At 59.7% G+C, this 27,974-nt stretch overlaps 1 protein-coding gene across 3 annotated transcripts; it reads left to right on the forward strand.

The window, feature by feature from the left end:
• Nucleotides 1–27,912, forward strand: USP2 (ubiquitin specific peptidase 2). Of its 3 annotated transcripts, none has more exons than XM_080641942.1 (13): nt 1–169; nt 8,590–9,407; nt 22,852–22,902; nt 23,284–23,407; nt 23,839–23,950; nt 24,063–24,173; nt 24,348–24,412; nt 24,571–24,674; nt 24,758–24,838; nt 24,944–25,022; nt 25,228–25,335; nt 25,727–25,847; nt 26,297–27,912. In XM_080641942.1, exons 2-13 carry the CDS (start codon nt 8,631–8,633, stop codon nt 26,382–26,384), a joined length of 1,821 nt encoding a protein of 606 aa, XP_080498068.1. In that variant the 5' UTR covers nt 1–169; nt 8,590–8,630; the 3' UTR covers nt 26,385–27,912. The 3 variants fall into 3 exon arrangements, with proteins under 3 accessions (XP_080498068.1, XP_080498069.1, XP_080498070.1); XM_080641943.1 differs by lacking the exon at nt 1–169 and adding an exon at nt 5,654–5,769; XM_080641944.1 differs by lacking the exons at nt 1–169; nt 8,590–9,407 and adding an exon at nt 18,432–18,810.
• Nucleotides 27,913–27,974: the final 62 nt, after the last annotated feature.

A 27,974-nucleotide genomic window follows, 5' to 3' on the forward strand; every position in this document is an offset into this window, starting at 1 on the left:
GCGGGCCCCGGGCAGAGGTGCCGGAGGTGGAGGTTCAGGAGGCGACGGAGCGGAGGCCGGGGAGCTCACCGCGTCAGCGGCTCGCTGCCCGCGCTCGGACCCGCCGGGGGGCTCCCGCGGCCCCATGCTTGTGCCCGGCTCGGCGCGGTCACCCTCGGAGAAGACGCAGGTACGTGCCACCTGCCGGGGGGCAGGCCGGGGGCGGAGGTCGGTGCCTCTGAGGCTCAGAGAGCGGAGTGTCGGAGACCGCCCGGGCGAAGCGGACACTGGAGACGTAGAGCGGGTGCCAGCTGCGCGGAGGACGCCGCCGTGGGTGCCAGCCGTGGGTGGGGGCTGCGCTGGCAGCCCGGGCGCCAGGGGCGCCGTCTGCGTGCTGATCAGTGGTTCTCCGGAAACGCGCTTTGGCGGGTCAGGGTCCCCGTGCCCCGTGCCCCGTGCCCTGTGCCCTGTGGTGTGTGGCCTGAGAGCCGCCTGGACATTGACAGTACCTCCTCGCGTGGGCGCGCAGCTCACTCCCTCCTCCCTGTACAGCTCCCAGGACGGTCAATGTGCCAAGGGGAGTGGGGGTGTCGGGAGGGCAGCAGTGAAGTGATGGAGGGATATCCCACCCTCCCGACCAGAAAGAGGCATCTTTGAAATTCTCACCCATCCTGAACCAGAAGCGGGGCGGGGCGGGGGGGGGGTGTACTCCAGGGGGCAAGTAACAGCCCAGGGAAGCCCTGGCCAACCCGTTCTATCTGGTCTCCGAGGACTGACCATCTACTTCCCACCTGGCTGCTTCTAGGATGGGGTTGAGCGTCGACCTATGAACCAGGAGGTCAGGGCACATGCCCGGGTTGTGGGCTCCATCCCCAGTGTGGGACGTGCAGGAGGCAGCTGATCAATGATTCTCTCTTATCGTTGATGTTTCTATCTCTCTCTCACTCTCCCTTCCTCTGAAATCAATAAAAATATAAATAAATAAAAAAGAATGGGGCTGAGTAGGAGACTGGGGTGATGATCACCTCCCCAGGCATGGGCATGTGAAGGTCCCCCAAGTGGGACCCCATAAAGTGGAGGGCAGGAGAGCTGGTTGAGCTGAGGTTGGGCACCCCGCACTCCTTTGATGCTACAGATGCTGCCAAACGAGTAGTCACCAGGCCTGAAATGAGGGCCAGGCCAGGGCGTCCTCCGAAGTGCATCATCAGGGCTGGAGCTGAGTCAGGGCCTCGGCCAAGACAGGGTGAGGCACAGCCTGGGGACTCCCAGTCCGTAGGCAGAGCCTTCGAGAAACCGACTGAGAGCCCAGGCCGAGAGGTTAAGAACCCTGCTCTTTCCGCCCATGACCCTGCCCAGCCCAGCTCTGCGGCCTTGGATACCGAGCACTCCCGCAGGTAGAGTGAGCCACCTGGGAGCAGCTGCTCTTGCTGTGTTTTTCTAGGGCCTCTAGGCAAAGGAGGAAGGCGCCTGGTGGGCCAGGCCTCCTCCGGTGGGTGGGCTGGAGGGCTGGGAGTATGGCAGGCCTCGTTTGCCCTGGCCAGTTACGGGGCACAGACTATCTCAGGGGAGTGGGGGCCATCTTCTAGCGTCAGGGGAGGGTGCTCCGAGGGCCAGCACAGTGGCCCTGTTCTCCCTAAGGAGTTTCACCTGGGAGGTGCTACTGAAAATACCACCACTAACTATACTCGTAAGTGGAAGTACTCAATGTAATAATAATGATCACTTCCTGAACTCTTACTATGTGCCAAGATATTGACATATGCTTTATTTAACCCTCACAAATGGGAGATATGGCATTATTATGATGACTATTAGCCCTAGCCGGTTTGGCTCAGTGGATAGAGCCTCAGACTGAAGGGTCCCGTGATAAATTCCAGTCAAGGGCATATACCTCAGTTGCAGGCTCCTCCCTGGCCCTGGTCAGGGCTCATGCAGGAGGCAACCAATCGATGTGTCTCTCTCACATCGATGTTTCTCTCTCTCTATTTGTCTCTCCCCTTCCCTTCCACTCTCTCTAAAAATCAATGGGAAAAATATCCTCGGGTGAGGATTAACAACAACAACAACAACAAGAAATACTACCACTAACTATAATGGTAAGTGGAAGTATTCAATATAATAATATTTATTATATTAGGAGGCTGGGGTGCATGTCCCCAACCAGGCCTTGGGCCGAGGGCCATGGCCAGGGCTAGCCCTTAAGGCCAGGGGACACGCGGGAGCTTGGCTGCAGGAGAAGGAGGCCTCCCGGCCCACCTCGCTGCCCATCAGTGTTGTGCTAGGGCTCTGGTCCTGCCAGGATATTGACATGTGTTTTATTTAACCCTCACAACTGGGAGGTGCCGTGTTATCATGCTGACTACGACTCCTGTTTTGAGGATTAAATAACTGAGGTTCCGACAGCCTATGCGACTTGCCCTCTGTCTCAGAGCCACTGGAAGGGAAGGAAGGGACTGGGAGCCCTGGCCTGGGAACTTGCTGTAAAAGGGTTTGGGCTGAAAGTCTGGGCACTGGTCTCTTCTGCCTCTCACTGTCTGTGCCCTTGAACAAGGGGCTGTCACCTTGAGGTCTTCATCTCAGAAGCAAGGGCCGGTGCTGTGCTTCTTCCTTGTCTCTAAGTCTGTGACTGGAACCTGCTTCTGCATAGTTTGCGTCCATTCCACCCCCATCCCACTGCCCTCTCTCCAGTTGTTCCACCTGGAATCAATCCCCCTTCAGTTCCACTTCAAAGTGTCCCCCATTCAGAGAGTCCTTTGGGACTCCTGGCCTGGCCTGGCCCATAAGGACAGCCCCTTAAGGGAAGGCCTGTCGCTGCCCCTTTAATTCCCCCTGGGCTTGGAATGCAGTGAGTGGAGCTAGCTGGCCATGCTGTGAGGTCAGATAAGATGCTATATATATATCAGTCAGTAACCTGAGCAGGATTACCAGCCCAGAGGCGTACTCTAGCCGCCAGGGCTCACCACGGCGCTCCGGCCCAGCCAGGGAAGGAGAAGCCCCCAGATCCTGCCCATTGCCCCCCAACACAGGTCAGTAGCTGCCCCTTTAATATCTGAGCTTCACAGGGACGCTGAATGGAGGGCCCTGGACTGTTTGGGGGAACATTGGAGAGATGGCCCACCAGACCTGGTGGGTGCTGTGGGCAAGACCAGAGGCTGGAGGTCAAGGGCAAGACAGGATGGTGTCCTGGAGGGGGAGAGAGAAAGCCGCACCCTGGAAGGCACCCCACAGAGGTGGCTGGAAGGAACTTAAGGATTTCAATTCTGTCTGGGGGCCCATTTCCGGTGCCTTTTCTTAGACCTGTAGAGATGCCTACCCTCTCCCAACCCCAAATCAAAGAATTACCCAATGGAAATACTCCCCTGGGCCCACCCACTTCTTTTCAGCCAGTCAGGATTCTTGCTCTCATCTTCAATCTCTTTATTTTACCTCTTCTCCCACAGAAATGGCCCCAAATTTCCTTCCATGACCCCTGTCAAGGCCTGTAAAACGATCAGGCACTACTGGTGGGTCTCCTCAGAGATAGAGCTGCCAGGGACAGGCTGGGAGGAGCGGCCAGCCAAGGCTCCTGGGCCCTGAGAAGAGTCCACAGGTCTCCTGGGTTATGTGAGCACAGGTATCCTCGCCCTAGCCTCCACTCCACCTGTGTCTCCACACCTGTCAGGACATCCTGAGATTCCCACGCTCCCGCGTGTGCCCAGCCAGTGCCTGGACAGCGGAGAGGGAGGTCAGAGGGGAGGTGAAGGGAGACGGGGCCCCTCTCTCGGCCACTTGGACTTGCGGGTCAGCACACCAGTAGGGCCTCCTGCCCTCACCAGTGGCCGTGGGAAGCTCTGACGGTCCTGCTGGGCCGGGGTGGCTGGTTCTCGCGCACCTGCCCTGGCCACCTGGCAGGGGGCGAGCCTGGGTCCTGTGGAGGCCTGCCTTGGGGTCCCAGCCATGGGCTTTCCATCTGGACAGCGACACGGCCACACCACGGGAGCTGGCATGCCTTCACCCCAGAGAGCAGGGCACATCTGGGCAGAGCGGGGCGGGAAGGCTGCTGGGACGTGGGATGTTCCCAGTCCCCTACCTGGATGCCAGGAGTGCCCAGGATTCCTGGGGAGCAAGTCCTCCCCTGGCCTGGCAGGTTCGGGAACCTTGCACGTGAGCAACAGGAAATGACAGTGACTGATTGCGAGGGGCTGGCTGCCCCTGGGGGATTGGTTTCATCTGAACCCCTGACTCATCTGGCCTGGCTGCCTTGGGGAGTGAGCCAAGTGGCAGCAAGGTGGGAGGCTGGGGCATGTCCCTGACCAGGCCTTGGGCTGAGGGCCGGCAGGGCTAGCCCGGGGCCAAGTGACAGGCAGGGTTTGGCTGCAGGGAAGGAGGCCTCCCACCCATCTCGCTGCCATCGCATCGTGCGGCTCGGGTTGCACCTGACTGTGCTCACTCCCCAGCAGTGGAAACTCCAGGGCTGCCCCACGGAGGCTGCCGCCTCGGCCTTGCTGTGGCCAGACAGTGACACCTGGAGGTCCCACCCTCGCCCTGTCCCAAGAGTTCCCCACCCTGGGCCAGCTCAGGGAGAGCATATGGTAGGGTGAAGAGGGGGCCAAGGTCAGGGCGGCTGTGAGAGGCAGAACGCAGATCCCACCAGCTCTGCCCCTCCTCCCAGTGAGACCTGGGAACCCAGCCCCAAAGGGCAGGTTAATAGCACCTGCTCCTGCGGGGAGATGGGTCTGCACAGGCTTCCACAACCTCAGTGAGTTTTAAGCTCTAACAACTTCAGGAACATGAGTGCTTCGTTTGAATGCTCCATTCTTTATATTTCTTGTCTATTTATTTTTAAATTTTTAAATAAAATATTTTAAATTTCAAGTTAATGTAAAAAATTAAATCTTCAAATGATGTTTGTGGCATTTATTCATCATCATTATTATTATTCTTTTAGAGAGAGAGGAAGGGAGAGAGAGGAAGGGAAAAAGGAACATCGATGTGAGAGAAACGATGATGAGAGAGAATCACTGAGCACTGTCTCCTGCACTCCCCCCACGGGACCGAGCCCAGACATGTCCCCTGACCAGGAATCAAACCGGTGACATTTCGGTGCATCGGACAACACCCAACCAACTGAGTCATGCAGCCAGGGCAAGGCATTTATTCTTTCTAAAGAATTAAAGCTTAACGCTGCGCTAAGATTTGGGGGACACGTCTGAAGGTACTTAGAAGAGCCAGGGGGGTGGGGGGTGGGGGTGGACGTGGAAGACTGAAGCTGGTGGTGAGGCTGGCTGCGTGAGCAGTGCTCAGCGTAGCCCTGGCCCGAGGGGTGGTGCTTGGCTCACCTGTGCTATCAGGAGGCTGCCTGCTCTGCAAAGAGGAATGTTGCTGCCCCTCCTGAGAGGAGGAACTGAGCAGAGCGAGGAGACTGGAGCGAGCAGGAGAGTGAGGGTGCCTCAGAGCAGGAGAGTGAGGGCCTCTGTGGAGATGGCCGGAGGAGGAGCCTGGCAGGACTGCCCTCCCGTCCCAGGTGGCCGGCACTTGGGAGGCGCCTTCTGGAGCCACATGCCTGTGCTTGCCAGCGCTGGGCACACAGGGGCAGGAGCCCGGCAGCGGGACCCCCCACTGGGCAGGGACGGGAGGGGTTGCCCCAGCCAATCAGCATGTCTCCCACTGCCCCATGGAAAGGCCATTCTGTTCAGGCTGTTCCTGTGGCAATGAGCCTCCACGTAGCCCTGTGAGTGCCAGTCCTGCCCCTGACTTGTGTGGCAAGGATACCACCAGGGCCTGGCCTGGCCTCCCGGTCAGCCCTGCCAGGTAATGCTGGGAGGAGCGGGGCCCCGCCCCAACCTGTCTGCTTCCCTGGAAGGTACTAGCACTTGTCTCAAGAGTGAGACAGCGGGGCGGGTGGGCGGGGCGGGACAGGGCAGGAGAGGGGGATAGGCACGCTCTAGGCCTGGGCCCCAACAGGGACCCTCTCCCAGACGCGGAAAAGGCTGTGTGTGGGAGCAGGACACCCCCCCCCCCCCGGCCCCCGGGGCAGCTTCCAGGGGTGGGGAGGTCTGCCAGTTTCTTGCCAAATGGGAGCAGGCGGGAAAGCAGGGATTCAGGAGCCCCTCTGGGACTCTGAGGCCAGAAGGCGTGGTCTGCCTCTAGTTCCGACTCTCCCCAGGGCTGCTCATCAGCTGTCCCAGAGCTGTCCATCTGTCTGTCTGTCCCTGTCCAGGCTGCGCCTAGCTTGGCTGCAGCCCTTCTGCACCGTCAGCGGCCAGGAGAGGTCAAGAGCTGGGCGCTGCATGAAGAGAGCCAACTCCCCAGAGCATGGCGTGGGGGAGGGAGACAGCCCTGGCCGGAGGCAGGAAGGCATGGGAGGGGCAGGTCGTATCTGATTGGCAGCTCGGTGTCCTGAAGCCCAGCTCCTAGACCTGGAGTTTCTTTGACTGTGAATTATTGATGGCGTTCTCATCAATAGTGAAACAGCCCGACTGGACTGGGCCCCGGCCTGGCCCCGGCCCTGGCCCCAGGCCCAGCCCCTGGGCCTCTGTCTGTTCCTCCCCCAGCCTCCCTCGGCTTTCACGCTCTTCCTTCTCTGCACCCCAGAAAGTTAAGTCGATGTGAGGAAAGCTCATGGTTTCCTAAACCCTGAATAAGGTCTTCCTGCAGCCACCTTTCCCTAGAAAGGGGTGAAGATTGTGCTGGAGGTGGGAGCACAGCGGGCCAGGGAGTGTGTGTGAAGTTTGGGGTCCGGGCAGGTGGGAGAAAGTTAGACAATAGATGTGGGCCGGACTGGTCGGAGGCAGCCTGGGCTGGAAACTGCTGAAGGTCTCCAGCCCTTAGATGTTTTGTTCCTGGAGCCCCCGTGAACATTGCCATCTGTGGGTCTCCCCCTGCACTGACCACAAGCCTGGCATGCACCGAGCTTCTAGTGCCCTCTGCCAAGCCCTCGGCATGTGGGGCTTGGCACCAGCTCCTCTCTGCCCTGATGGGCTGAGCTACAGGCCTGGCAAGCTGCGGGTTGCCTCCTAAGCAGCCACATTGTTGCCACTGCCTCCAAGCAGCCACATTGTTGCCACTGCCTCCTAAGCGGCCACCCCTGAGGAGGGGGTACAGGTCACTGGGGGCTGCAGGGAACCTGAGTGCTCAAGGCTGAGGTCAGAAGCCACCGCAACCCGGGGTGGGGGTGGGGGGGCGGGCACGGGACTCAGCCCTGACTTAACTTATTCCAGGCTCACCAAGGGTGGGGCCAGACAGGCTGCCTGCAGGCGGGGGTGCGGGAAGGGGGAGATAATAGCTGTCCTGTGGAGGGCTTTCCCCGTGTTATTATCTCACTGACCTCCTCAGGACAGCCCTATGAGGTAGGGATGATGGCAATGATGTTATACTCGCTTTACAGGTGAGAACACTGGGGCTCAGAGGGGTGAAATGACGAGGGCAAAGTCACCCAGCTAGTCCATCACAGGGCAAGTCAAAGCCAGTGCCTGCACACACTACTCTGAGGGTCCCGGGTGGCTCTCCCCCCGCCCCAAGAGCCCCCAGTGGCCCTCAGGAAAGGGGCCCGATCCTACCTGCTGCTCTCTCCAAAGCCTCTGTGCCCTCCAGCTCCATTGTAGATAAAGCCTGCGCTTTGGGGGTGCAGAAGGGACTCTGGGGGTCCCGAGTGAGCCTACGTTTGATGGGAGGGGTGAATCAAGGTCATGTGTAAAGAGCACTGGGCTGGAAACCTGAAAGGCCTGGATTCCCATCCTGGCTCTGCTGGTCAGTGTTCCTTCACCAGATCTCCCCAGCGTGAGCGCCTGGGGCAGCACGGGGTGCGTCTCCTGCAGTGCCGGATGTCAGCCTCTAGGGGCATGTCCTCCTCGCCAGGAGCAGCTGGGCATGGACCTGGCAGGGACTCCTGGAGGCCACGGTGCCCTGATCCACTTAGAGCAGGAGACTCAGCTCAGGGCAGCCGGTGTGTCAGGGAAGGACTGGGGATGGAGTGAGGAGACCAAGGTCAAGCCCCTCCCGGCCACCTGCTCACTCCTCCCCCTCCCCCACCCCCTGTCGCTCCCTCTCACGAGCCTGCTTTTCCTCACCAGGAATCTGATCCAAGGATCCTCTGGTCTTTCCAGCTCAGACAGTCTAATTCCAGACTCCCACTCGCCCCATGAGTCAGATAGGAGTGGGATGGTCCTAACTCTTGCACTGTACAGGTCCTCTGTCCCGAGGGCAAGGGCCGTGCAGCCACCCGCCAAAGATTCTGCAGGAGCCCAGGAGGAGCGATGGGGCCTGGGCTGGGTTGTGTGTGTGGTTGGAGGCTTCGGGGAGAGGGCAGTTCCTGCTGGCATGTTGGCGTTGTGAGGGGGGCACTCAGGGATGCCACGAGGTGCTGAGACTGACTGCCCTGGTGGTTCATCAAAGCCAGTCCCCTCTGTGCCCTTCCTAAAGTGTGAATGCCTGAGTATGTGCAGACCTGAACGCCCACATGTGTGTGCACCGTGCAGAGGCATGTTGCTCAGTGGCGGGCCAGCCTCTTGTGGAAAGGGACCATGTCGTCCCTAGTTGAGATTCAGGGTTTGGAGGTGGAGGATGGGGGAGCAGGAATGCTGGGAGCCGACCCCCAGCAGGGCCCTCTGATGACCTTTCCTTGTCTTCCAGCCCATGAGGCTCCCGGTCCCCACGGAGCACAACCCTGAAGGATGTCCCAGCTCTCCTCCACGCTGAAGCGCTACACGGACTCGGCCCGCTACGCAGACACCCCTTACGCCAAGGCAGGCTATGGCTCCTACACCCCCTCCTCCTATGGTGCCACCCTGGCTGCCTCCTTCCTGGAGAAGGAGAAGCGGGGTTTCAAGCCGGGCCCCCCAGCCAGCTTCCTCACCCGGCCCAGTACCTATGGCCCTTCCTCCATCCCGGACTATGACAGGGGCCACCCCCTGCTGAGACCAGACGTCCTTGGGGTTGGTAAGAAGGCAGAGAGCCCAGCGCGAGGCCTCGAGCGGCCAGTAGGGAGCGGACTCAGCGGGGGCAGCGGATTCCTGTATGGAGTGACCAGTAGCTCCCTCGGATACCTGCCCATGAGTGCCCGCAGCCAGGGGCTGCCCCTGACGCAGAAAAAGTCCAGCAGTCAGCTCGACCTGGCCAGGGACTTCTCCAGCCTGCGGGCCTCGGAGAGCTATCGCCTGGACCCTGGGCCCTTGGGCCGCAGCCCCGGGCTGGCCCGCACCCGCCGGGAGCTGTATGCCCTGCAGGGCCTCTACCAGGCAGCCAGCCGCTCGGAGTACCTGGCCGACTACCTGGAGAACTATGGGCGCAAGGGCAGCACCCCTCAGCTGCCTGCCCAGGCCCCTCCCTCGAGAGTCCCTGAAGTCCTCAGCCCCACCTACCGACCTAGCGGCCGGTACACTCTGTGGGAGAAGGGGAAGGGCCTGGCCCCCGGGCCCAGCCGCAGCAGCTCCCCAGGGCGGCATACCACGGTGAGTTTGCCCCTGGGGGACCCAGGGAGGGGCTGGAGAGGGCCCCTGATAGGGAAGAGCCAGGCTGCAGGAAGGATTTCCTCTGCTGACGATCCAGGCAGAGGGCTTCTCCCCAAGCCTCCTGGCCCAGCCGCTGCTCCCGCATCCCTGGTGGGGACCAGCCGGGCATGGCCGGTGCCCCGATGGCTCCGGCCCTGCTCCGAGGCTTCCCGTTTCCCCGGGAAACCCACTGAGGACTTGTGCACATGAGGACAGTCCAGCAGTGCTCCCAGAAATACTCGGAGACCCCCACATACTCCACGGTTCTTACCCTGAAGGCCAGAGCCCCGTGCAGGCCCAGCCCCCTCCTGTGCAGTGCTGAGGCCCCAGACCACCTGGTCCCTGTGGTGAGAGGCCTCTGCACAGCACGTCTCTCCTGCTCGGGCTCTCTCCCAGCCCGGAGGCTGCTTAGCAGGTGGGCCTGGTCACTGGGCGAGGGATTCTCCACTGACACCAGCTGGCTCAGGGCCAGGCGCCTGGACAGCCGTCCATCTCCTGTGTCTTTGGAGACATTTTTGTCTCTGGCTTTAGATAAGCTAATACCTCTGATTCCACCCTCCCTCGGCCCGGTGAGGACAGGGCTCTCCTGGAGACTGAGCGAGGGCTGGCGGCATCTCCCTCGCATCTAATCCCTGAACACTCCTTCCTTGGGGCACAGACTTCGTTCGGTCTTGTGTGTGGTCGTTGGTAACCTATTAAGTGGCAAGTGCTCTGGGGATGAGAAAGAAATGATGTCTCTAGACCCCTCAGCGTGTACCTAGAGCAGCACAGAACTCAGCTGGCCTGCTGATTGCATGGATGGAGGGTGAGTGAGTGGATAAGTGGACAGATGGATGGATGGGTGGATAGAAGGATGGATGGGTGGGTGGGATGGGTGGGTGGATAGGTGTATGGATGGATGGGATGGGTGCGTGGGTGGATGGATGGATAGGTGGGTGGATAGGTGGATGGGTGGGTGGATAGGTGGGTGGATAGGTGGATGGGTGGGTGGGTGGGTGGATGGATGGGTAGATGGATGGGTAGATGGGTGGAGGGATGGATGGACAGACGGATGGATGGATGGATGGATGGCTAGATGGGTAGATGGATGGAGGGGTGGGTGGATGGATGGATGGATGGATGGGTGGATGGGTGGGTGGGTGGGTGGATGCGTGAACAGATGGACAGGCTAGCATAAAGGAAGGAGAGTTAGGTGTTACGTCTCCTTTATGTGCTCTGCCCATACTCCTAGGACGTGTGCCTTCTTTTACACTATCACTGTGTCACAATAAGAAATGCTGAAGTTATTTTAAAATTTGATCCGCTGACTCAATCCTACCCCCAGTTAGAACTTTCTGCTGGGTTGTTTTGGTTCATTAGGTGGGAGACCACAGTCCTGTCCCCACCAAAACTAAGTGCTTAGGGTTTGGGGTTTTTTATACAGTGATGAGAAGGGACTCTGTCATGTTGGTTTCTAGTGTACGAAATACTGTCTGCTGTGTTCTGTATTTTTGTATTTTTTTACTAACTGTATGGAAAGTTGTCAGTAAAGCCTTTGTCAGAGGATGAGTTTTAAAAAAAAGATTGTTTCAAGTTCAAAAACCAAAAAAGAAATGCTGCTGAGCGGGCTTGTCAGATAAATGGAGCAGGAGTGCAGCTCAGGGCGGGGCTTTGGGCCACAGACCCTGAAGCGTGGAAGCACTAACGGTCTGGAGAGGACAACTTTGCTAACCTGACTAAAGGGTCTTGGCCCCGGGAGGCGTCTGAAGGGCCAAGGGAGATACAGAAGCTGGTGCCGCCTGGGCGGGTGGCTGCGCCGAGGCTGGGGTAGAAGGAGTGGGACATGGCAGAGCTGCCGAGGAGACAGGTGTGAGCTCTCAGAGGAAGAGCTGCATGGCTGGCGCTGCCCATCTCAGGGGTGACTAGAACACGGCCCTCCGTGAAGGGGCCCAGGTCCTAGAGGCTTCTGAGGGGCCACCTCACTTGGCTCCGAAGAACAGGGTTTCTGTGTACCCAGGGCTCCTCCACATGGACCCACTGACTTCCTACCTCAGAACCACCTGCAGGGCTCACCTGGCCCCACCCAGGGCCCCTGAATTTAATTCTCTAGGCTGGTGCCTATGAGTCTATCCTGCGCTCAGCTCCTCGGCCACCTGTAGGCACCTGAGCCTGAGGCCCGGCAATGCCTCTCCAAGAGGAAGGACAGCCCCTCAGCCTCATCGGGAGGGAGCAGCATCTCCTGCTCTGGGGTGAGAACTCTGGGCTCTGCCTCCTTCCCACATACCACATCCCCAGCCTCCCAGGAGTCCGTGCCCTCCCGCCCCAAGCATATACCAGGCCCCCTCACCCAGACCAGGCTGAGGGAAGTGCTGAGAGAGGGCCTCAGGGGAATAGCCAGTTGCCCTGGGGCACACTTAGGCACCCCAATAGCCCTCCTTGCTCCAGAACACCTTACAGCCCACGAGCAATGCCAGCCATGCCCTGCCACTGAGCCAGTGCCCCACGCGGAGTTCAAGGAGATGCTGCAGCCAGGAGAGCGGTGGTGTGAGGCCGGCTCGCCCCTCTCATCTCTGCTCAGCCTGCACTTTGCTGAAATGAGAACAACCCCATCAGGGGGCCTGGGCCGCGCTTTCTAAACCCGTTTCTGTGCGCATCTGCCCTGACCTCCCTACGGGCGCTCAGACTCCTAGCGGTGTGGCCCGGAGAAACGCCTCACCTCTGAACCTGTCTCCTCGTCACAGATTATCTTGTCATGACTAATCGCAGGCTGTGTAGGAAAGCGCCTGGCGTGTAGTGGGTGTGCAAAGACGTCACCCCCTCACACCCTCCCGGGGGCACGAGCTGTGTGAGCTGGTGCCTGCCCCAGAGCATTCACATTTAACGGAGGGGGGGTAAGTTCTTTTTTTATTTAATATTTTTATTGATTTCAGAGAGGAAGAGAGAAGGAGAGAGATAGAATCATCAATGATGAAAGAGAATCATTGACCTGCACACCCCTCGACTGGGGATCGAGCCTGCAACCCGGGCATGTGCCGTGACTGGGAATTGAACCATGATCTCCTGGTTCATAGGTCAGCGTTCAACCACTGAGCCACACCAGTCGGGTTGGGCAGGAAATAAGTTCTTAAAATAGTTGCAATAGGACGCAGCCCTCGTTTTCAGGTGTCATAAGTGGTGGGAGAGGGCGAGGGCGTGGCCAGGATGGGCTGCAGCTGCTGGAAGCAGCATTTGCCTCTTTACCTTGACACCCCTCATCTGAGCTCTGCTCCCTCATCCATAGAAGGGGCGGCCACACCGCCCGCCTGCCTCACAGGGATGCCACCGGGCTGGTGTGGAGGCATGTGAAGCCACTGCGATGTCGATGTCAGGGAGTCCCTGTAAACTTCGGGGGGAGGGACAGGAAGGGGCATCTGGCAGCTCCCCAGAGAGGGGAGGGAGCAGCCTCAGAGGAGAGAGGTAAGGGGGCATCCCCAGGGCCCGGGAAAGCCGGCTTTCCACAGCTGGCTTTCTGCAGGGAGGTCAGAAGGTCAGAAGCAGGCCGGCCAGGGCACCGAAGCTCTAACCAGACTCCCTCCCGCCGGCCAACATGAACTTGGAATATCACAGACTCAACTGGGCACAGTAAGGACGGGGTGGGGGTGGAGGGCATGAATGACCCCCTCCTGCTGCCTAAGCACCAACCAGATGCCAGTCCACGGGGTGTCGCTCAGCCTGGGACAGTGAGGGCTGCACCAGGCTCCACCTTCTGTTTAAAACGCACACACATTGGAGAGGGAGGATGTGATGGTTTAAAAAACTGGTATTTTTAAAAGAAGAAAAAGCTTTCACTACCCCCAGGGGGCGCTCTACACCAGGTGGCCTGGCCCTGCAGAGACGCCCCGGAGCCCAAGTACCCAACTTGGTCTGCCCCCCTCCCCCGTCCCCGTCCCACTTCTCCTGTCCCTGGGCCCAAGGACACGCTGTTCCCCGCTGAGCCCTGCCAGGGCTGCTTTAACCCCACAATCCGTCCTAATCCTCCTCCACACCACCCCGCCAACTGCTCCCTCCCCGCCCTGGCATTCTGCCTTCAGCCTCAGCCCTGCCTGCTCCCTGCCCTGCCCGGCTGGCCGGCCCAGGCCACGCTCTCCGGTCCCCAGGAAGAGCTGGGGGGTAGCCCAAGGCCCTCCAGAGCAGTTGCCAGGCCAGGCACCTGCTGTTCCGCAGCAGAGCAGGGCCCGAGGCTGGGATCCTGGCCCAGCTTGTCTCCCCTGCTCCCGTGCCCTCTGCCCTGGACCTGCCGCTAGAGCCAAAGGTCTGGGCCCTAACGCACCTGGGCCCCATGGTGTCCTAGGGCCTGTTTGCCTCCAGGCTGCCCACTCATCTCTTGAAGCTCCGGGTCCCAACTGTTGGGTGGCAGGCAGATTATATAAGCTGAGGTCATGTGATTTGTCTCTCGTGGGACTTTGGACCCGACTGCTGCCTGCAGTGGGGGGCGTCCTCCACAGGCACCGGTTAGGGAGACGGGGACCTCCCGGGCTCCTGAGGGAGGGTGTGACACCCCGCCCCCCCCCCCCACCCCCGCCTCCTTGCTGTTCCGGGCTCGCTATGCCGCAGCCTGCAGTCCTATTTGTGCAGCTTGGCTGCCTGAGACCCCGGGCCTGTCCTCACCTTGTCGGCCGTCCTGAGGGGCTGGACTCCCTGAGGCTTGAATGTGTGCTGCCAGCATGGGAAGGTCACTCGGAGGGGACCCTGAGCCAGAGGGGGCCCAGGACCAGGACCAGGACCAGCTGCGGAGAAAGGGCAGGCGGCTCGTGGTTTGTGGTCAGAGCCTGCAGGACACCGTGGGCTCATTCCTGGAAGGCCAGCTGTGGGCTCTGGCCTGGCGGTGGCCCTGTGTGGCCTTGCCCAGCTGTGTCCCAATCAGTGCCCAGCCCCATCCGCCCTGCCTCCTCCCTCACCCCAGCCCAGGAGTTGCTGTGGTGTTGGGTGGAGCTCGGCCAGGCAGAAGTTAGTCAGGCCTGGCCAAGGTCCCCTCCCTGGAGGCGCCACTCCACTGGCCATGGGCTGTAGAAATGAACGTCATGTTCAGGGCCCAGTGCTGTACAGGGAACCCTGAACCCTCTGACCTCGATGGAGACATAAAAGTGGTGCCCTAAACCAGTGGTCGGCAAACTCATTAGTCGACAGAGCCAAATATCAACAGTACAAACCATTGAAATTTCTTTTGAGAGCCAAAAACCGACTTCTGCACATGGGCCATGAAGTTTCAATCGCACTGTACGTGCGCCCCCACACGTATTTTGTGGAAGAGCCACACTCAAGGGGCCAAAGAGCCGCATGTGGCTCGCGAACCACGGTTTGCCGACCACTGCCCTAGACAGAGGTACAAGCAAGAGAGGGAAGTGTGTGGGCCTCCAGGATCTGGCTGGTTCAGGCCAGGCTGCATGAGGCTCCAAGGCATAGCTGGTGGCCTCCTGGGGTGTAAGTGACGCTGGGAAGCAGAGCTTCCCACTGGCCTTTCCTTCCGAGGGCACGTGTGACTAAAAGCCCAGCCCCAACAAGGACCCGGAACCCTGACAACCAATCAGCCACCAGCTGTCCACGGGCAGGCAGCGAGAACAGCAGCTGTGTGCAGGAGCCGGCCACTGGCCTAAGGCATCGCCTGGGCCTGAGCATTGTTTCCAAACCCTGGCCCGGTTGCCCACTAAGGCCTGCGAAGCAGGCCACACTCAGTCTTCATATATATTTATATTTGTCTCTTCTCTTGATCGGCCGCCTCCTGCACACCCCACACTGGGGATCGAGCCCACAACCCGGTCATGTGCCCCGATAGGGAATTGAACCGTGACCTCCTGGTTCATAGGTCGACTCTCAACCACTGAGCCATGCTGTCGGGCGCACACTCAGTCTTGCTCTCACAGAGCTACCTCTGACTTTATTTATGTTCCATACAGGCCAGGGAGTATTCTAGGGGGAGAAAATTACTTGTGCTGCCGGGGGCAGGCAGCCTGTGAGAGCGAACCCTGCTTCCCCAGAGTCAGGAAGCCAGAGCCAGATTCAGACCCAGGAGACTAGTCCCCTCTCAGGATCCCCGGGGAATCGGTTCCAGGACGCCCCCTCCCAATACCAAACCCCCAGATGCGCAGCCTCTTATGTAATGGCATCGTGCTTGCACGTGACCTCTCTACATGGAGGCTGCGGCAGAATGGGCCCCTACATCACTCCACTCACGGGGACTCAGCGTAGCGCCCTGCACATTGCAAATTCAAGCTGTGCTTTTTGAAACTTTCCGACATTTTTAAAAAAAAATTTTAAACTTGAGGTTAGTTGAGTCCGTGGGAGTGAAACCCACAGATACAGGAGGCTGGCTGTATATCCTTTACCCCTTCCACTTCCAGAAATAGCCCTGGGCCTGGCTGGTGTGGTTCAGTGGTTAGAGCGTCATCCTGGGCACCAAAGGGTCTTGGGTTCCATTCCTGATCGGTTGAGGCGCGTGCCTGAGGCAAAGGATCAGTGTTCCCCTCTCTCTCTCTCTCTCCCTCTCCCTCTCCCTCCCTCTCCCTCTCCTCTCCCTCTCTCTCTCTCTCTCTCTCTCTCTCTCTCTCTTTCTCCCTTCCTCTCGCTCTAGAATTAGTGAGAAACATGTCCTCAGGGAGGGTTAAGAAGTGGCACTGAAGAGAGAGGGTCTCCAGGGGGCGTGGCTAGTCCAGGAATGAGCCACAGTTCTCTGTTGGTAGTGCAGACCTGCTTAGCAAGATGACTCTGTGTGAATTTTCTCCCCTCCTCTGAGCCTTCTCAGGGGCTCCCAGGTAAAGGTTTCCCACCTGCCCTCGCCCCCAGCCCAGCCATGCCCACAACCCTCTGCCCCCAGGGGAGGGGAGGAGCGTCTGACAGGAGGCAGTGAAGTCCTGGGTGGAGCAGGCACAGCGCTGGCTGCGGTCAGAGGGAGGCAGGCCTGCTCCAGGCGGCGGGGGGGGGGGGGGGGGGGGGGGGGGGGGAGTGCCTGCTGGAAACTGCCCCTGCAGCCCCCAATTCCGCATGCAAACTCAGACCCACCCCACCAGCAGAGGCACGGGGGTTCCCAGGATGCCCTGCAGAGCCTGGCCTGGCCCCTTGCAGAAATGAGAGCACTGTTTATTAAGAACCCACAACCCTGTCTTTGAGGCGCTTTCAGTGATGGCACCATCACCCACAATCAGACTGTTCCCCAGAGTCTAAGAGACACCACAGCAAAGATTGATACATCAGGATAAACTAACAGCGCAGACTGAATGCCAGCAGACTGCAGGGTGCCGTTGTGAAAGAGCTGGGTGGGGGAGTCCATCAGGGAGGCTTTGGAGAAAACAAAGCCTTCTCTAATTTATAAGGAGGCAATTAGCCGACCAGGAAGGTCAGGCTACCATCTCCCCGTCGGTAAAAGCATGAGTTTTGCTGCACAACAGGCCTGGCTTCAAAGCCCCAGGCTGACATGTATTAGCTTTGCGGTCATGGCAAGTCATCCGGCTCTCAGGGCTCAGGGTCTTGTCTGTGAAGCAGAGGCCATCGTCACTGCGCATTGTGTCATGACAGATGTCACCTGCGATGGTTTAGCTAAAGCACTTAGCCAGCGCCTGGCCTTCAGGAAGCACGCAATCAGAGGCGGGTTTGTTACAACGGGAGAGAAGACAGGTGCTGGGGCAGAGAAAAGAGAGCAGGCTGGTGGTGACCGTGCTGGGAGCGGGGGGCGGGGGGGCAGGGGGGCACGGACAGAGCTCCACAGACAGGACCGCCCCAGGCTCCGGGCCAGAGGTGAGAGCCAGGAGGAGGCTCGCGTCTCAGGGCAGAGATGTGACGTGATCACATGCCAGCTAGCATCGCTGCAGGCCGCTGAGGGCTGTGGTTAAAAAGCAGGGTGCGCACAGAAAAGGGCTGGCTGTGCTTTGTCCAGGAGCCAGGACGGGCCACTGGGGGAGCACAGAGACTGTGGAGACCACCCTCTGAACGCCAGCACCCTCTTTTATCACCAAGTGGAAGCTGTGCAGGTCCTGCCTCCTGCCGGCTCCCCCCCCCCCCCACCACACACACCCATTGGCATGAAATTGCTGCTTTGGGGTGGCCTAGGGCACAGCCACGCGTGTCATGCACACGGTCCTCACGGCTTTAATCCTGTGTGCAGGGTGTGTGTGCATGTGCGGTGGGGCCTGCGGGAGGAACAGGCACCCCGCTGGCCTCCGAGTATTGGAGATGCTAAAAATACTGGCTAAAAATAGCCCGGCCCAGGCAAAGCTGTCTCTAAGCAGATTCCGGTGCGCCCTGGATAGGTAAGGGGGTGGAGCACCGAAAAAAAAAAACGCCAGACCGCTGACCTTCAAGCGCCGCCACCCTTAGGGTCGGAGTGGTACCCTCACTCCCACGCTAGCTAGGCACCCCCCCCCCACACACACACACACACACTATTGTGTTACTTTACCCCCACCTCCAAAAAACAAATCAGAAATTGAGATTCTGGGAGAAAGGGAGTTGAGTAATTGCGTAGAAGAGCCCAGAAAAGGTTCTTACCTTGTGGCCTTATAGAATATGAACATCGCCTCTCAATACTGGGCCAAACTAGAGCTGGAGGGAGGCGGGACTCTGCCCCCTGACCTGGGCTCACGGACCCTCACAGACTGGGTGCTGGGCTCCAAGAGGGTATGAGCGCCCCCATCCCCACCCCGTGCTGTACAAACGTTTGTGTGCGAGTGCATTTTCCCGGGAAGAGACTGTCCAGACGCCTGGGCTCTCGCAGCGATCTGCACCGGCCCCCAAGTGCAGGCGCTTGCGCTGCCTCAGGGGAGCTCACCGGCTGACACTCCGTTTGGGGCCGTGTCCTCTGCGGGCCTCAAGGACAGTTTTCCTGAGTCCCATCCCCAGGCCGATGCGGGGCTCCGCACCCCCATCCTGCCCTCCCCGGGGTGCAGGTCTTCGCAGGGAGGGTGGCGCGGGGCGGGGGATGCGGAGCGCGGTAGGAGGCGGGACGCGCTCCGCCCGGCGCTGACGTCGGTCGGGCCGCGGGAGCCACCAGTGGGCTGGGCTCGGGGCCGGACTCGGAGCGCGCGGGGCGGTTGGCGTTGGCGGCGCGCGCCCGGAGGTTGGGGCAGGAGCGCGCGGGCGGCGCCGCAGCGGTTACCGACGGGCGCGGTGGACGGGTCGGGGCGGCCCCGCCGGCCTGGGAGTCGGGCTGTGGAACCGCGCGGTGCCCCCCGCGCCCCTCTGGCCCCTGTTAGGCGCGGGCGGAGCCAGCATGCGCACCTCTTACACCGTGACGCTGCCTGAGGAGCCCCCCGCCGCCCCCTTCCCCGCCCTCGCCAAGGAGCTGCGGCCGCGCTCCCCGCTTTCCCCGTCGCTGCTGCTCTCCACCTTCGTGGGGCTCCTGCTCAACAAAGCCAAGGTACGGGCTGCATCCGGGGACCCCGCGCGGCCTGGGTTTCCGCCTACTCCCGGGTGCCCCCCTCCCCCTCCCGGGCCCCCGCGCGACCCTGGCCAGGACGGAATCTGCCCGCCCCCACCTCCTTCCCCAGGGCCCCGGGCCAGGAATGCCCCCGCCCCAGGTGATCCCACGCCTCCTCGCAGCCCCCTCCCCTTCCTGAGGGCCGGGCCCTGACTCCTCAGTAACCCGGCGCCAGGTGACTCCCCTGGCAGGCACCTGTGGGGACAGGTGGGACAGGTGCAGGAATGTGTAACCTTGACTGTTCTTGGCCTGCGAGGGCCCTGGTGGCCGGCTCGCTGGTCTCCCCCGGGGTGACGACTCTGAGGCCAAAAGGAGGCCGGAAAGCGCCCCCCAGCTCCCTCCCCCCGCCCCCACACGCTATTCCCAAAGGGCGGCTCTCGAAGGCTTGGGAAGGAGACCGTGGGCCCTGTGAAGAGGAGGTGCAGGCCCTGTTCTTTCCAGTTCTGCTCAGCGGGCACTGGGTCCCTCAGGGAGGCAGGCACCTGAGAGAAGCTGGGGGTAAAGGTTGGGCACTGCCTACCTTGGGGAGAAGAAGGGCCAGAGTTTGACAGGTCTTACGTAACAGGCAGCCGCCCGCGTTGGTGGTGCGCCCACTGCCCCTGCCAGGGCCACTCTGGGCTCCCAGGACTCAGGCTGACCCCTGGGCCCGCTGACCCGCGGAGCTCGGGGAAGTAAGCAGGAAAGCCCTTCATTGGAGTCTTGAGGGTGAAGACAACCCTCAAGCTGCCTTCCTTACATGGTCCCACCCAGCTCTTGCCTCTACGTTCACCCTGGTGGGCGCCCCCCCCCCCCCGCCCCCGCGCCCCCTACTCCTTCACTGGAGGGCGAATCAGGCCTGTGTCCTGACCTTCTGGAACAGTGGCCGCTACTGTCAAACTAGGTTTGCCGATGGCTAATGGGGAATTCCTGATCCAGACTCTGCACGTGAGCTCCCGCATGCCCGCATCCTGCCTGGAGTCCTCTCCTGGGGTGAGGCCGCTGGGCAGGGGCTCCCAGCTCCTGCAGGTCCAGCTTCTCCCCGTCAGCTGCCAGGCAAGAGAAAGGTCACTCCCAGGACATTGTGTTTCTCTGTGGGATGGAAAGTGCTGGCCTTCCCCGGAGCTCCCGGTGCCTGTTGGTGGCAGAGGATATCTGGCTGGGCACACAGCAGGCGCCTGGCTGTAGCCTGGACCCAGGGCAGCCCGACTCATGCCTCCCTCTGCCCTCACCCCAACGCCGCTGTTCACCGCCTTCTACATAGAGCCCTTAGAAATTGGCATGTGGTTTTGAATTCAGAAAATTTTATTTATTTTTTCCAAAGAAAAAATATTTTTTTACTCATTTTAGAGAGAAAGGGAGAGGGAGAAAGAGATAGAAACATCAGTGATGAGAGAGAATCTTGGATCGACTTCCTCCTGCATGCCCCACACTGGGGATGGAGTCCGCAACCCGGGCATGTGCCCTGACCAAAATTGAACCGTGACCTCCTGGCTCATAAGTCAACACTCAACCACTGAGCCACACCGGCCAGGCTGAATTCAGGAATTTAGAGAAAGGCACAGCACCTCCCCCCATATCCCACCCGCTCCCCGCAAAAAAACACCAAGAGTGCTCACAGTGCCTTAAAGGAATTTCTCCCCGTGCACCAGGCATTAGCAGGACTAGTTCCTCAAGAACAGTCACTGGGCCTGGCTGGTGTGGTTCAGTGGACAGAGTGTCGGCCTGCAGAATGAAGGTCCCGGGTTTGATTCCAGTCAGGGCACATGTCTGGGTTGCGGGCTTAATCCCCAGGGGGGCGTGCAGGAGGCAGCCGATCGATGATTCTCTCTCATCACTGATGTCTCTCTCTCCCTCTCCCTTCCTCTCTGAAATCAATAAAAATTTAAAAAGGAATAGTCACTGGACGATGCCAGGCTCTTCCTGACCCTCCCTCTGCCAGGCGGGAGTGGAGTGTCCACACCGAGGATGCCTCACGAGGAAGCCTCCTCTGGGTCCTGCTGCCCACCGTCCCTGGTCTGAGTGACCACTTTCTCAGAGGAGGGCCCACCTGGTGGCTGTGGCCAGGATCACCAGTGGTAGAGTGACTTTGCTTTCACAGCCTGTTTGGGCAGGTGTGGTCTGAGGTGCAGCGGGTGAGAACTAACAGAGCTCTGTCCATAGCAGGTGTGAGCGTGGCCGTCTGCGCCTGCGGGCCTCCAGGCCGAACTCAGGATGCGCGCAGGCTGGGGCAGCGGGGTCGTTGGGCCCAGGGCGTCCTTCCCCAGGACATCCCAACAAGGCCGATGCGGTCTCTGTACAGGGGACACTTTCCATTGTGGGCCTCTTCGGAACCTCGAGGTTCAGACAGTCAGAGATGCTGTGTCTGGAGCCACAGACAGCTCGTCCCGGCAGACGTCTTCAAGAATGCTTGCCCCTTCTGCTGCCAAGGGCTTTTCTCTCGCTGCTGCGGCCGCCTCCCTTCTGGGTCTGTCCTTCCCTCCCTCTCAGGGTTAGGCCTGACAGCTGGCGAGAGGGGTGCTCTCCCTTGTGGCTCAGCATGTCGTTCCCTGGGGAAAGCCCTCCTTCAGCCCCCGCCCCTCCCCCTGGAGATGACAACCTCGTAGGCTTTGGGCTGTCAGCACAGGGCATGAGTTATTTTATTGTTTCTTTTTTAATTCTCACCCAAGGATATGCTTTGAGAGGGAGAGGGAGGGAGGGAGGAAGGGAGGGAGCGAGCAGTTGTCACCCATATGTGAGGACTGAACCCACAACCTAGCTATGTGCCCTGACTGAGATCGAGCCCACGACCTTCTGGTGTATGGGATGATGCTCCAACCAGTTGAGCATCGTGGCCAGGGCCGGGCATGAGTAATTTTAGCTGAGTTATTCTGGGCTCCTGTTTGATCAGGGTGAGCTGGTTGAGCATGCCCCAGCCAGGGTTGCTCCAGAGTTGCCTGCCCCCGGCCCCCACTCTGGGCGGGGTGGGCAGGCTCATCTGCAGATGGCTTCTTTAACCTTTGGAGCCTGAAGGTTTTCTGACTCCTTGGAGGCAGGGCCAGAACTAGCCATGGACCGGGACACACCATGAGCAGAGCCCTCCCCCGCACCTGTTCTCTCTGACCTCACCACCTCCACAAGGGCAAGGGCAAGAGCAAGAGCGGCACCTGCAGGCAGCCGCGTGCCTCTGCGGCCGCAACCTGCCAGCACAAGGCTGGCCCTCTGGACTGCTGGGATGTGGAACCCAAGCCAGGCAGGGAGGTTCTCCCAGGCTTGCACCAGTTGAGCTCCCCTGGAAAGAATCTGCCTGTCTCTGGCCGTTCATAGTAGCAGGCCGACTTGATATCGCGCCCCCGCAAGACCTACGTTCAGTTCAGATGTTTTCTCATTGTGCTTTTCCTTGTGGTGCCTAATGACAGCTGCTTTTGGCGCCTAGGACACAGATCTCTGGGCCAGTGTCTGGATTGGGGACTTGAAGTTACTTGTAACCAGGACTCAAATATGTCCCCAAATATATGAATTCCTACTTTCCAGTTCTAACCTCCAGCCTCCAGTATGGCAGAGAATGGAGAGTAACGTAAGCCCTGGCTGGTGTGGCTCAGTGGATAGAGCGTCGGCCTGTGGACTGAAGGGTCCCGGGTGTGATTCCGGTCAAGGGCACTTGCCTGGATTGCAGGCTCCATCCCCAGTGTGGAGCGTGCAGGAGGCAGCTGATCAATGATTCTCTCTCATCATCGATGTTCCTCTTTCTCCTTCTCCCTCTCTGAACTCAATAAAAAGCTTTTTCTTTTAAAAGAGTCCCTTTAAGATGGGGGGGAGGGGGCGGGTAAAAGAAAGCAAAGCCCTAAAGGTATTGCTGTGCACTGAAAAGGGCAGGCGTTCCCAATCCTATTGCCTACGAGGTATGTGACTAACGTTGAAGAGAGCATACATGTGGCCGGTGCTCCTGGCCCAGCGAGAGCATGAAAGAACCTCGCGCCCGGCCCCTCTGCCTCTGCCTCATGTGCCTGTGCTCATTGCTTGCAGAACTCTAAGAGCGCCCAGGGTCTGGCTGGCCTGCGCAACCTTGGGAACACGGTGAGTTCTCAGCCCACGTCTTTCCTGGGACCACCCCCTGCTCTCCCATCTGGGACCACCTGCCCATAGTCCCCTCCGGGCCCCAGCGGACCCCCTGCCCACAGCAGGAGGCGCTTCCCTGGACCTTTCTCCCCCAGGACCGCTGCCGCTCCCCGCCCACCTCTGTCTGGCGCCCACACCCTTTTATACACCCCTCTGGGCAATAACCGGTGGCATCACCTGTGCCAGCAGCGGGCATCTGCCTCACCTCCGCCCCTTTCACTCACCAGGGAGGAGCTGGAGGCTGAGGGAGGGTCGCTCCGGGGGTGGGTGACGCTGAGGACCTCGGGGCGGGGTGTGTGGGTGCCGCAGGGCCTCCCCTCTGACGCGCATTTCCTGCAGTGCTTCATGAATGCCATCCTGCAGTGCCTGAGCAACACGCGCGAGCTGAGGGACTACTGCCTGCAGCGGCTCTACCTGCGGGACCTCAGCCACAGCAGCCATGCGCACACGGCCCTCATGGAAGGTGGGAGCCCATCCACACAGCCCCACTTACCCTCTGGACACCTTTTCCACTCCCCTGTGGCTGCACTAGGAGCTGTGTTTTCTTTCCTTCTTTTAAAAAATATATATTTGTATTTATTTCAGAGAGGAAGGGAGAGGGAGAAAGAAAGAGAGAAACAGCAGTGATGAGAGAGAATCATGGATTGGCTGCCTCCCGCACGCCCCCACTGGGGATCGAGCCCACAACCTGGGCATGTGCCCTTGATCGGAATCAAACCTGGGACCCTTCGGTCCGCAGGCTGATGCTCTATCCACAGAGTCGCACCGGCCAGGGCTAGTAGTTGTTTTTTCCTGCGCACCTCTCCTGTCTCTCTCCGGGCTCCTCCTCGCTGGGACCCTGGTTTCGGAGCTGCTTATAGAAAATGCCTCCACCCTCCCCTCTCCTCCTGGCAGAGTTTGCCAAGCTAATCCAGGCCATGTGGACTTCGCCTCTCAATGACGTGGTGAGCCCCTCAGAGTTCAAGACCCAGATCCAGAGATATGCCCCGCGCTTCGTGGGCTATAAGTAAGGGCCTTGCCAACAGGTTTCCTCAAACCGCCCCGCCCCCGCCGCCCCAGGAGGGTGGGGGCAGATGCTGGGCCAGGAGGGTTTGCTCACTCTCTGTTCTGGGGCTCAGTCAGCAGGATGCTCAGGAGTTCCTCCGCTTCCTTCTGGATGGGCTGCACAATGAGGTAAACCGAGTCACAGTGAGGCCTAAGTCCACCCCTGAGAACCTCGATCACCTTCCGTAAGTAAGAGGAGGAACGTGGGGAGCAAAACTGGATGGACTTGAGGTGTTTGCCTACGTCCTCAGGGGCAGTGACTTGAGAAGAAGTTTGAATATTAAGGATAAGATTGATAGACCCTACACATATCACGGTTTGACCTCTGACCCCGTTGCCTTCCCCTCTCTGGTCCCCAGTGATGACGAGAAAGGGCGGCAGATGTGGAGGAAATACCTGGAGCGGGAAGACAGTCGTATTGGGGGTGAGTGCGGCGGGCGCCACGTTTCCGTCGTGCGTAAGCCTGAGTGGAGCACGCCAGCCCTCAGGACCCTCCCCCCGGCGCCCTGCCCTGCCCATGTCCTGGGACCCGGGGAGGAGGCGTGAGAGGAGCTGCGCCCGCTCACCCGTGTGTCCCCCCAGATCTCTTTGTGGGGCAGCTGAAGAGCTCCCTGACCTGCACGGACTGCGGCTACTGCTCCACGGTCTTTGACCCCTTCTGGGACCTCTCGCTGCCCATTGCGAAGGTAGGCACCCCGACCCACTTGTGAAACTCTCATCCGACCCCTTGGTGCTGTTGACCTCTGACCTGTACCTTTGCCCCTGCCAGCGGGGTTATCCCGAGGTGACCTTAATGGACTGCATGAGGCTCTTCACCAAAGAGGACGTGCTCGATGGCGACGAGAAGCCTGTAAGTGGCCTCCCGTGAGGCACCGCCGCTTCCGTGTCCGGGAGACACTGTCACCCGCGGCCGCTGGCGCTGGGCTCAGTGGCCTCTCCTTCTTGTGTCTCCCAGACATGCTGCCGCTGCCGCGCCAGGAGGCGGTGTCTAAAGAAGTTCTCCATCCAGAGGTTCCCCAAGGTCCTGGTGCTCCGTATCCTTAGGACCGTGCGTCCTGGCAAGACCCAGCTCGGAGGCTGATGGCCCGGACCCAGGGCAGGCCACAGGGGGGCAAAGGGGTCTAGAGGGCCTTTTCGTGTTTGCTCTTCTGTCCCCGGAGGGTGCCCGCGTCAGGGGATCCGGCCTATTATTTGACTCTGTACTTGCACCCTGTCTGTCCTTGACGCGCTTCCTACCAGATCTGAAACGGTTCTCCGAGTCCAGGGTGCGGACCAGCAAGCTCACAACATTTGTGAACTTCCCGCTGAGAGACCTGGACTTGAGAGAATTTGCTTCAGAAAACACCAGTGAGTGTTTTTTTAATTAAATATTTTTTTTTATTGATGTCAGAGAGGAAGGAAGAGGGAGAGAGAGAGAAACATCAAAGGTGAGAGAGAATCATTGATCAGCTGCCTCCTGCACGGCCCTACAGGGGAGCAAGCCCGCAACCTGGGCCTGTGCCCTGCCCAGGAACCCAACGGTGACCTCCCGGTTCATCGGTCTATGCTCACCCCTGAGCCACGCTGGGAGGGCGGTATTTGTCACAGGGAGGGAGGGAGGGACAGGGCACAGGTACCTACGATGCAGGTGGGAAGTCAGGAGAAGGAGAAGCTGCTGGAGAGGGAGTTTGAAACTGGGAATCAAGGCAGGAGGGTGCGGGAGTGCCCAGGGGCTCGCAGACCCGTGCTTCTTCCCCAGACCATGCTGTTTACAACCTGTACGCTGTGTCCAATCACTCCGGAACCACCATGGGCGGCCACTACACCGCGTACTGCCGGAGCCCGGCCAACGGCGAATGGCACACGTTCAATGACTCCAGGTGAGACAGACCTGCGCCCCAGACAGCCCCACCACTGTCAGACCCTGTCCCTTGCCTGTCCGCTTGGCTTCCACCTTGACTGACAGAAAAGTCAGAGCCAGAGCCCTAGCTGGTGTGGCTCAGTGGATAGAGCATCAGCCCATGGACTGAAGGGTCCCGGGCTCCATTCCCAGTGTGGGGCATGCAGGGGGCAGCCAATTGATGATTCTTTCTCATCATTGATGTTTCTCTCTTTCCCTCTCCCTTCCTCTCTGAAATCAGTAAAAATATATATTTTTAAAAATTAAACAAAAAACAAAGTCTGAGCCAGGAAGCCAAGTAGCATGTCTGCTGCCCATTTGAAGACTAGAAGACCTCAGATGAGGGTGGCGCTGGGTGGGTCCCAGAGAGTAGGGCCACCCCTCAGCTCCCCCACACACACCAGGGCGCTGACCCCCCTCTCTCCGCAGTGTCACCCCCATGTCCTCCAGCCAAGTGCGCACCAGCGACGCCTACCTGCTCTTCTACGAGCTGGCCAGCCCGCCCTCCCGCATGTAGCGGCAGAGTTACACCCCTCTCCCTGCCCGTGGCGGCCCCATGCCCTACGTGTTTTGTTTTGTTTTTTTAAAAAAACAAGCAAACCTGACAAATAAGAGAAAAATAAAGTAAATAAAGCTGCGGAGCAGGAATGGCTGCGGCCTGGGCGGGGCTGGAGCCCGCGCCCGCAGCGAAGACCAGCAGGACTCGGAGACCAGGCGGGCAGGGCCCCTCGGCTTCTCCCGTTTGCACCTTTAAGCTTTTGGTTTTTCCCGAGTGAAATCAACAGCAGTGGCGCGTGGGAGAGGACCCTCTGCTGCCCGCTCCTCCCGAGAGGACAGCGCCCCCAGAGCCGGGCATTGGTCCATCTCCACCAGGACCCTGTGCACCGTCCAGAAGCAAGAGACCCCCCAGGAGCCAGGAGCCAGGAGCCCGCTCAGCGCTGCTAAGTCCTGGGGACAGACCGGCACATCTTGGAAGAAGAGCTGTTGTTGGCTTTTAAAAGCCCAATTTTTTGTGACGGCCCTTACTCAAGTTTTCCGACTGGAGGCGCCCTCTGCTCCCCTCTGCCCAGCAGAGACGCTAGTGGTTTTCTGTCTCTTCAGACACATGTTTTCTAAGTTTGCTCGGTAGGCGTCCAGGCCCAGCACCGCCCCGGAGGCCTGGGATCTAACGAGTTTTGGTTTTTAGGGTTTTTGTTGTTTTCTTTCTTTTTTTAATGTTTTGGATGGAATCTAATTGCCTCTTAAGAATTGTGCCTTATAGCATTTGGGGACCAGGGGGGTGACTGTCCCTCCCTGAAATATCCCACAGCCACTTCCCTTGGCCCCACACCATGTCCGGACTGACTGGGGAGGTGGGGCCATGCCCTTAGCCCCCAGCTGGCTGGCATCACAGTGAGATGGAGAAGAAGGTGGGTGAGAGGATATCTCTTACGATGTAGTGTATCAGGTTTCCCTGCCCGCTTCCTCCCACCCACCCCTGGTTGCTCCCCTGCTGTTTGAATGTCAGCACAGTTCCTGTCCCTCGAGCTCCTCTCACCTTTAATTTATTCCCTCTTAACCTGCCTTTCTCCCTGACCTCCGCCCCCCTGCCCGCCTTCTCAGAGCCTCCTCACCGAGTTCTCAGGGATGCCCACCCCAGCCCTCCCCGGGCACAGTGTCCAGGCCTGCCCAGGGTTGGTGCCCAGGGTGCTGAGATGCCTTGACTCCGCCCCATGATATTTCCCAGCGGCAGGGTTTGCCCTGAGCAGTCGGGCAGACTTCTGTGCTGTCCCAGGGAGTCTGGCTGCTCCGCACCAGCAGGGAGCTCTGTACCACTCAGTGGCCCGGCTCGTGCGGTGGAGCCGGAAGCTTCCCGGTGCTCCCAGGAGGAGGCATCAGGGAAAGACACCCCCACTTCCACTTCGCTGGCCTGACACCCTTCTCTAGGGAAGCCCTGTGCACCTGAGCCACGGGCAGTGGACATGTGTTTACTGTGTAAGCAAAAGGAGAGCATCGAGTGTACAGCGGGACCTTGTACAGAATAAAGGCCAGCTTGGAGGACTCCATTGGTCTGTGACAGAATCGTAATTGGGAGGCTGTGGTCTCGGGGAGAGCCCTGGCGTATCAG

Source organism: Plecotus auritus, assembly GCF_963455305.1.
Source record: "Plecotus auritus genome assembly, chromosome: 9".
NCBI lineage: Eukaryota > Metazoa > Chordata > Mammalia > Chiroptera > Vespertilionidae > Plecotus > Plecotus auritus.

Excerpts from the sequence above, each read along its gene's own strand:
- USP2 (XM_080641942.1), top strand. The coding sequence starts at position 8,631 with ATGTCCCAGCTCTCCTCCACGCTGAAGCGCTACACGGACTCGGCCCGC. Across the intron at positions 24,413-24,570 it reads GGAAGACAGTCGTATTGGGG|ATCTCTTTGTGGGGCAGCTG; the intron begins GTGAGTGCGGCG and ends GTGTCCCCCCAG. Across the intron at positions 24,675-24,757 it reads TCTCGCTGCCCATTGCGAAG|CGGGGTTATCCCGAGGTGAC; the intron begins GTAGGCACCCCG and ends TGCCCCTGCCAG.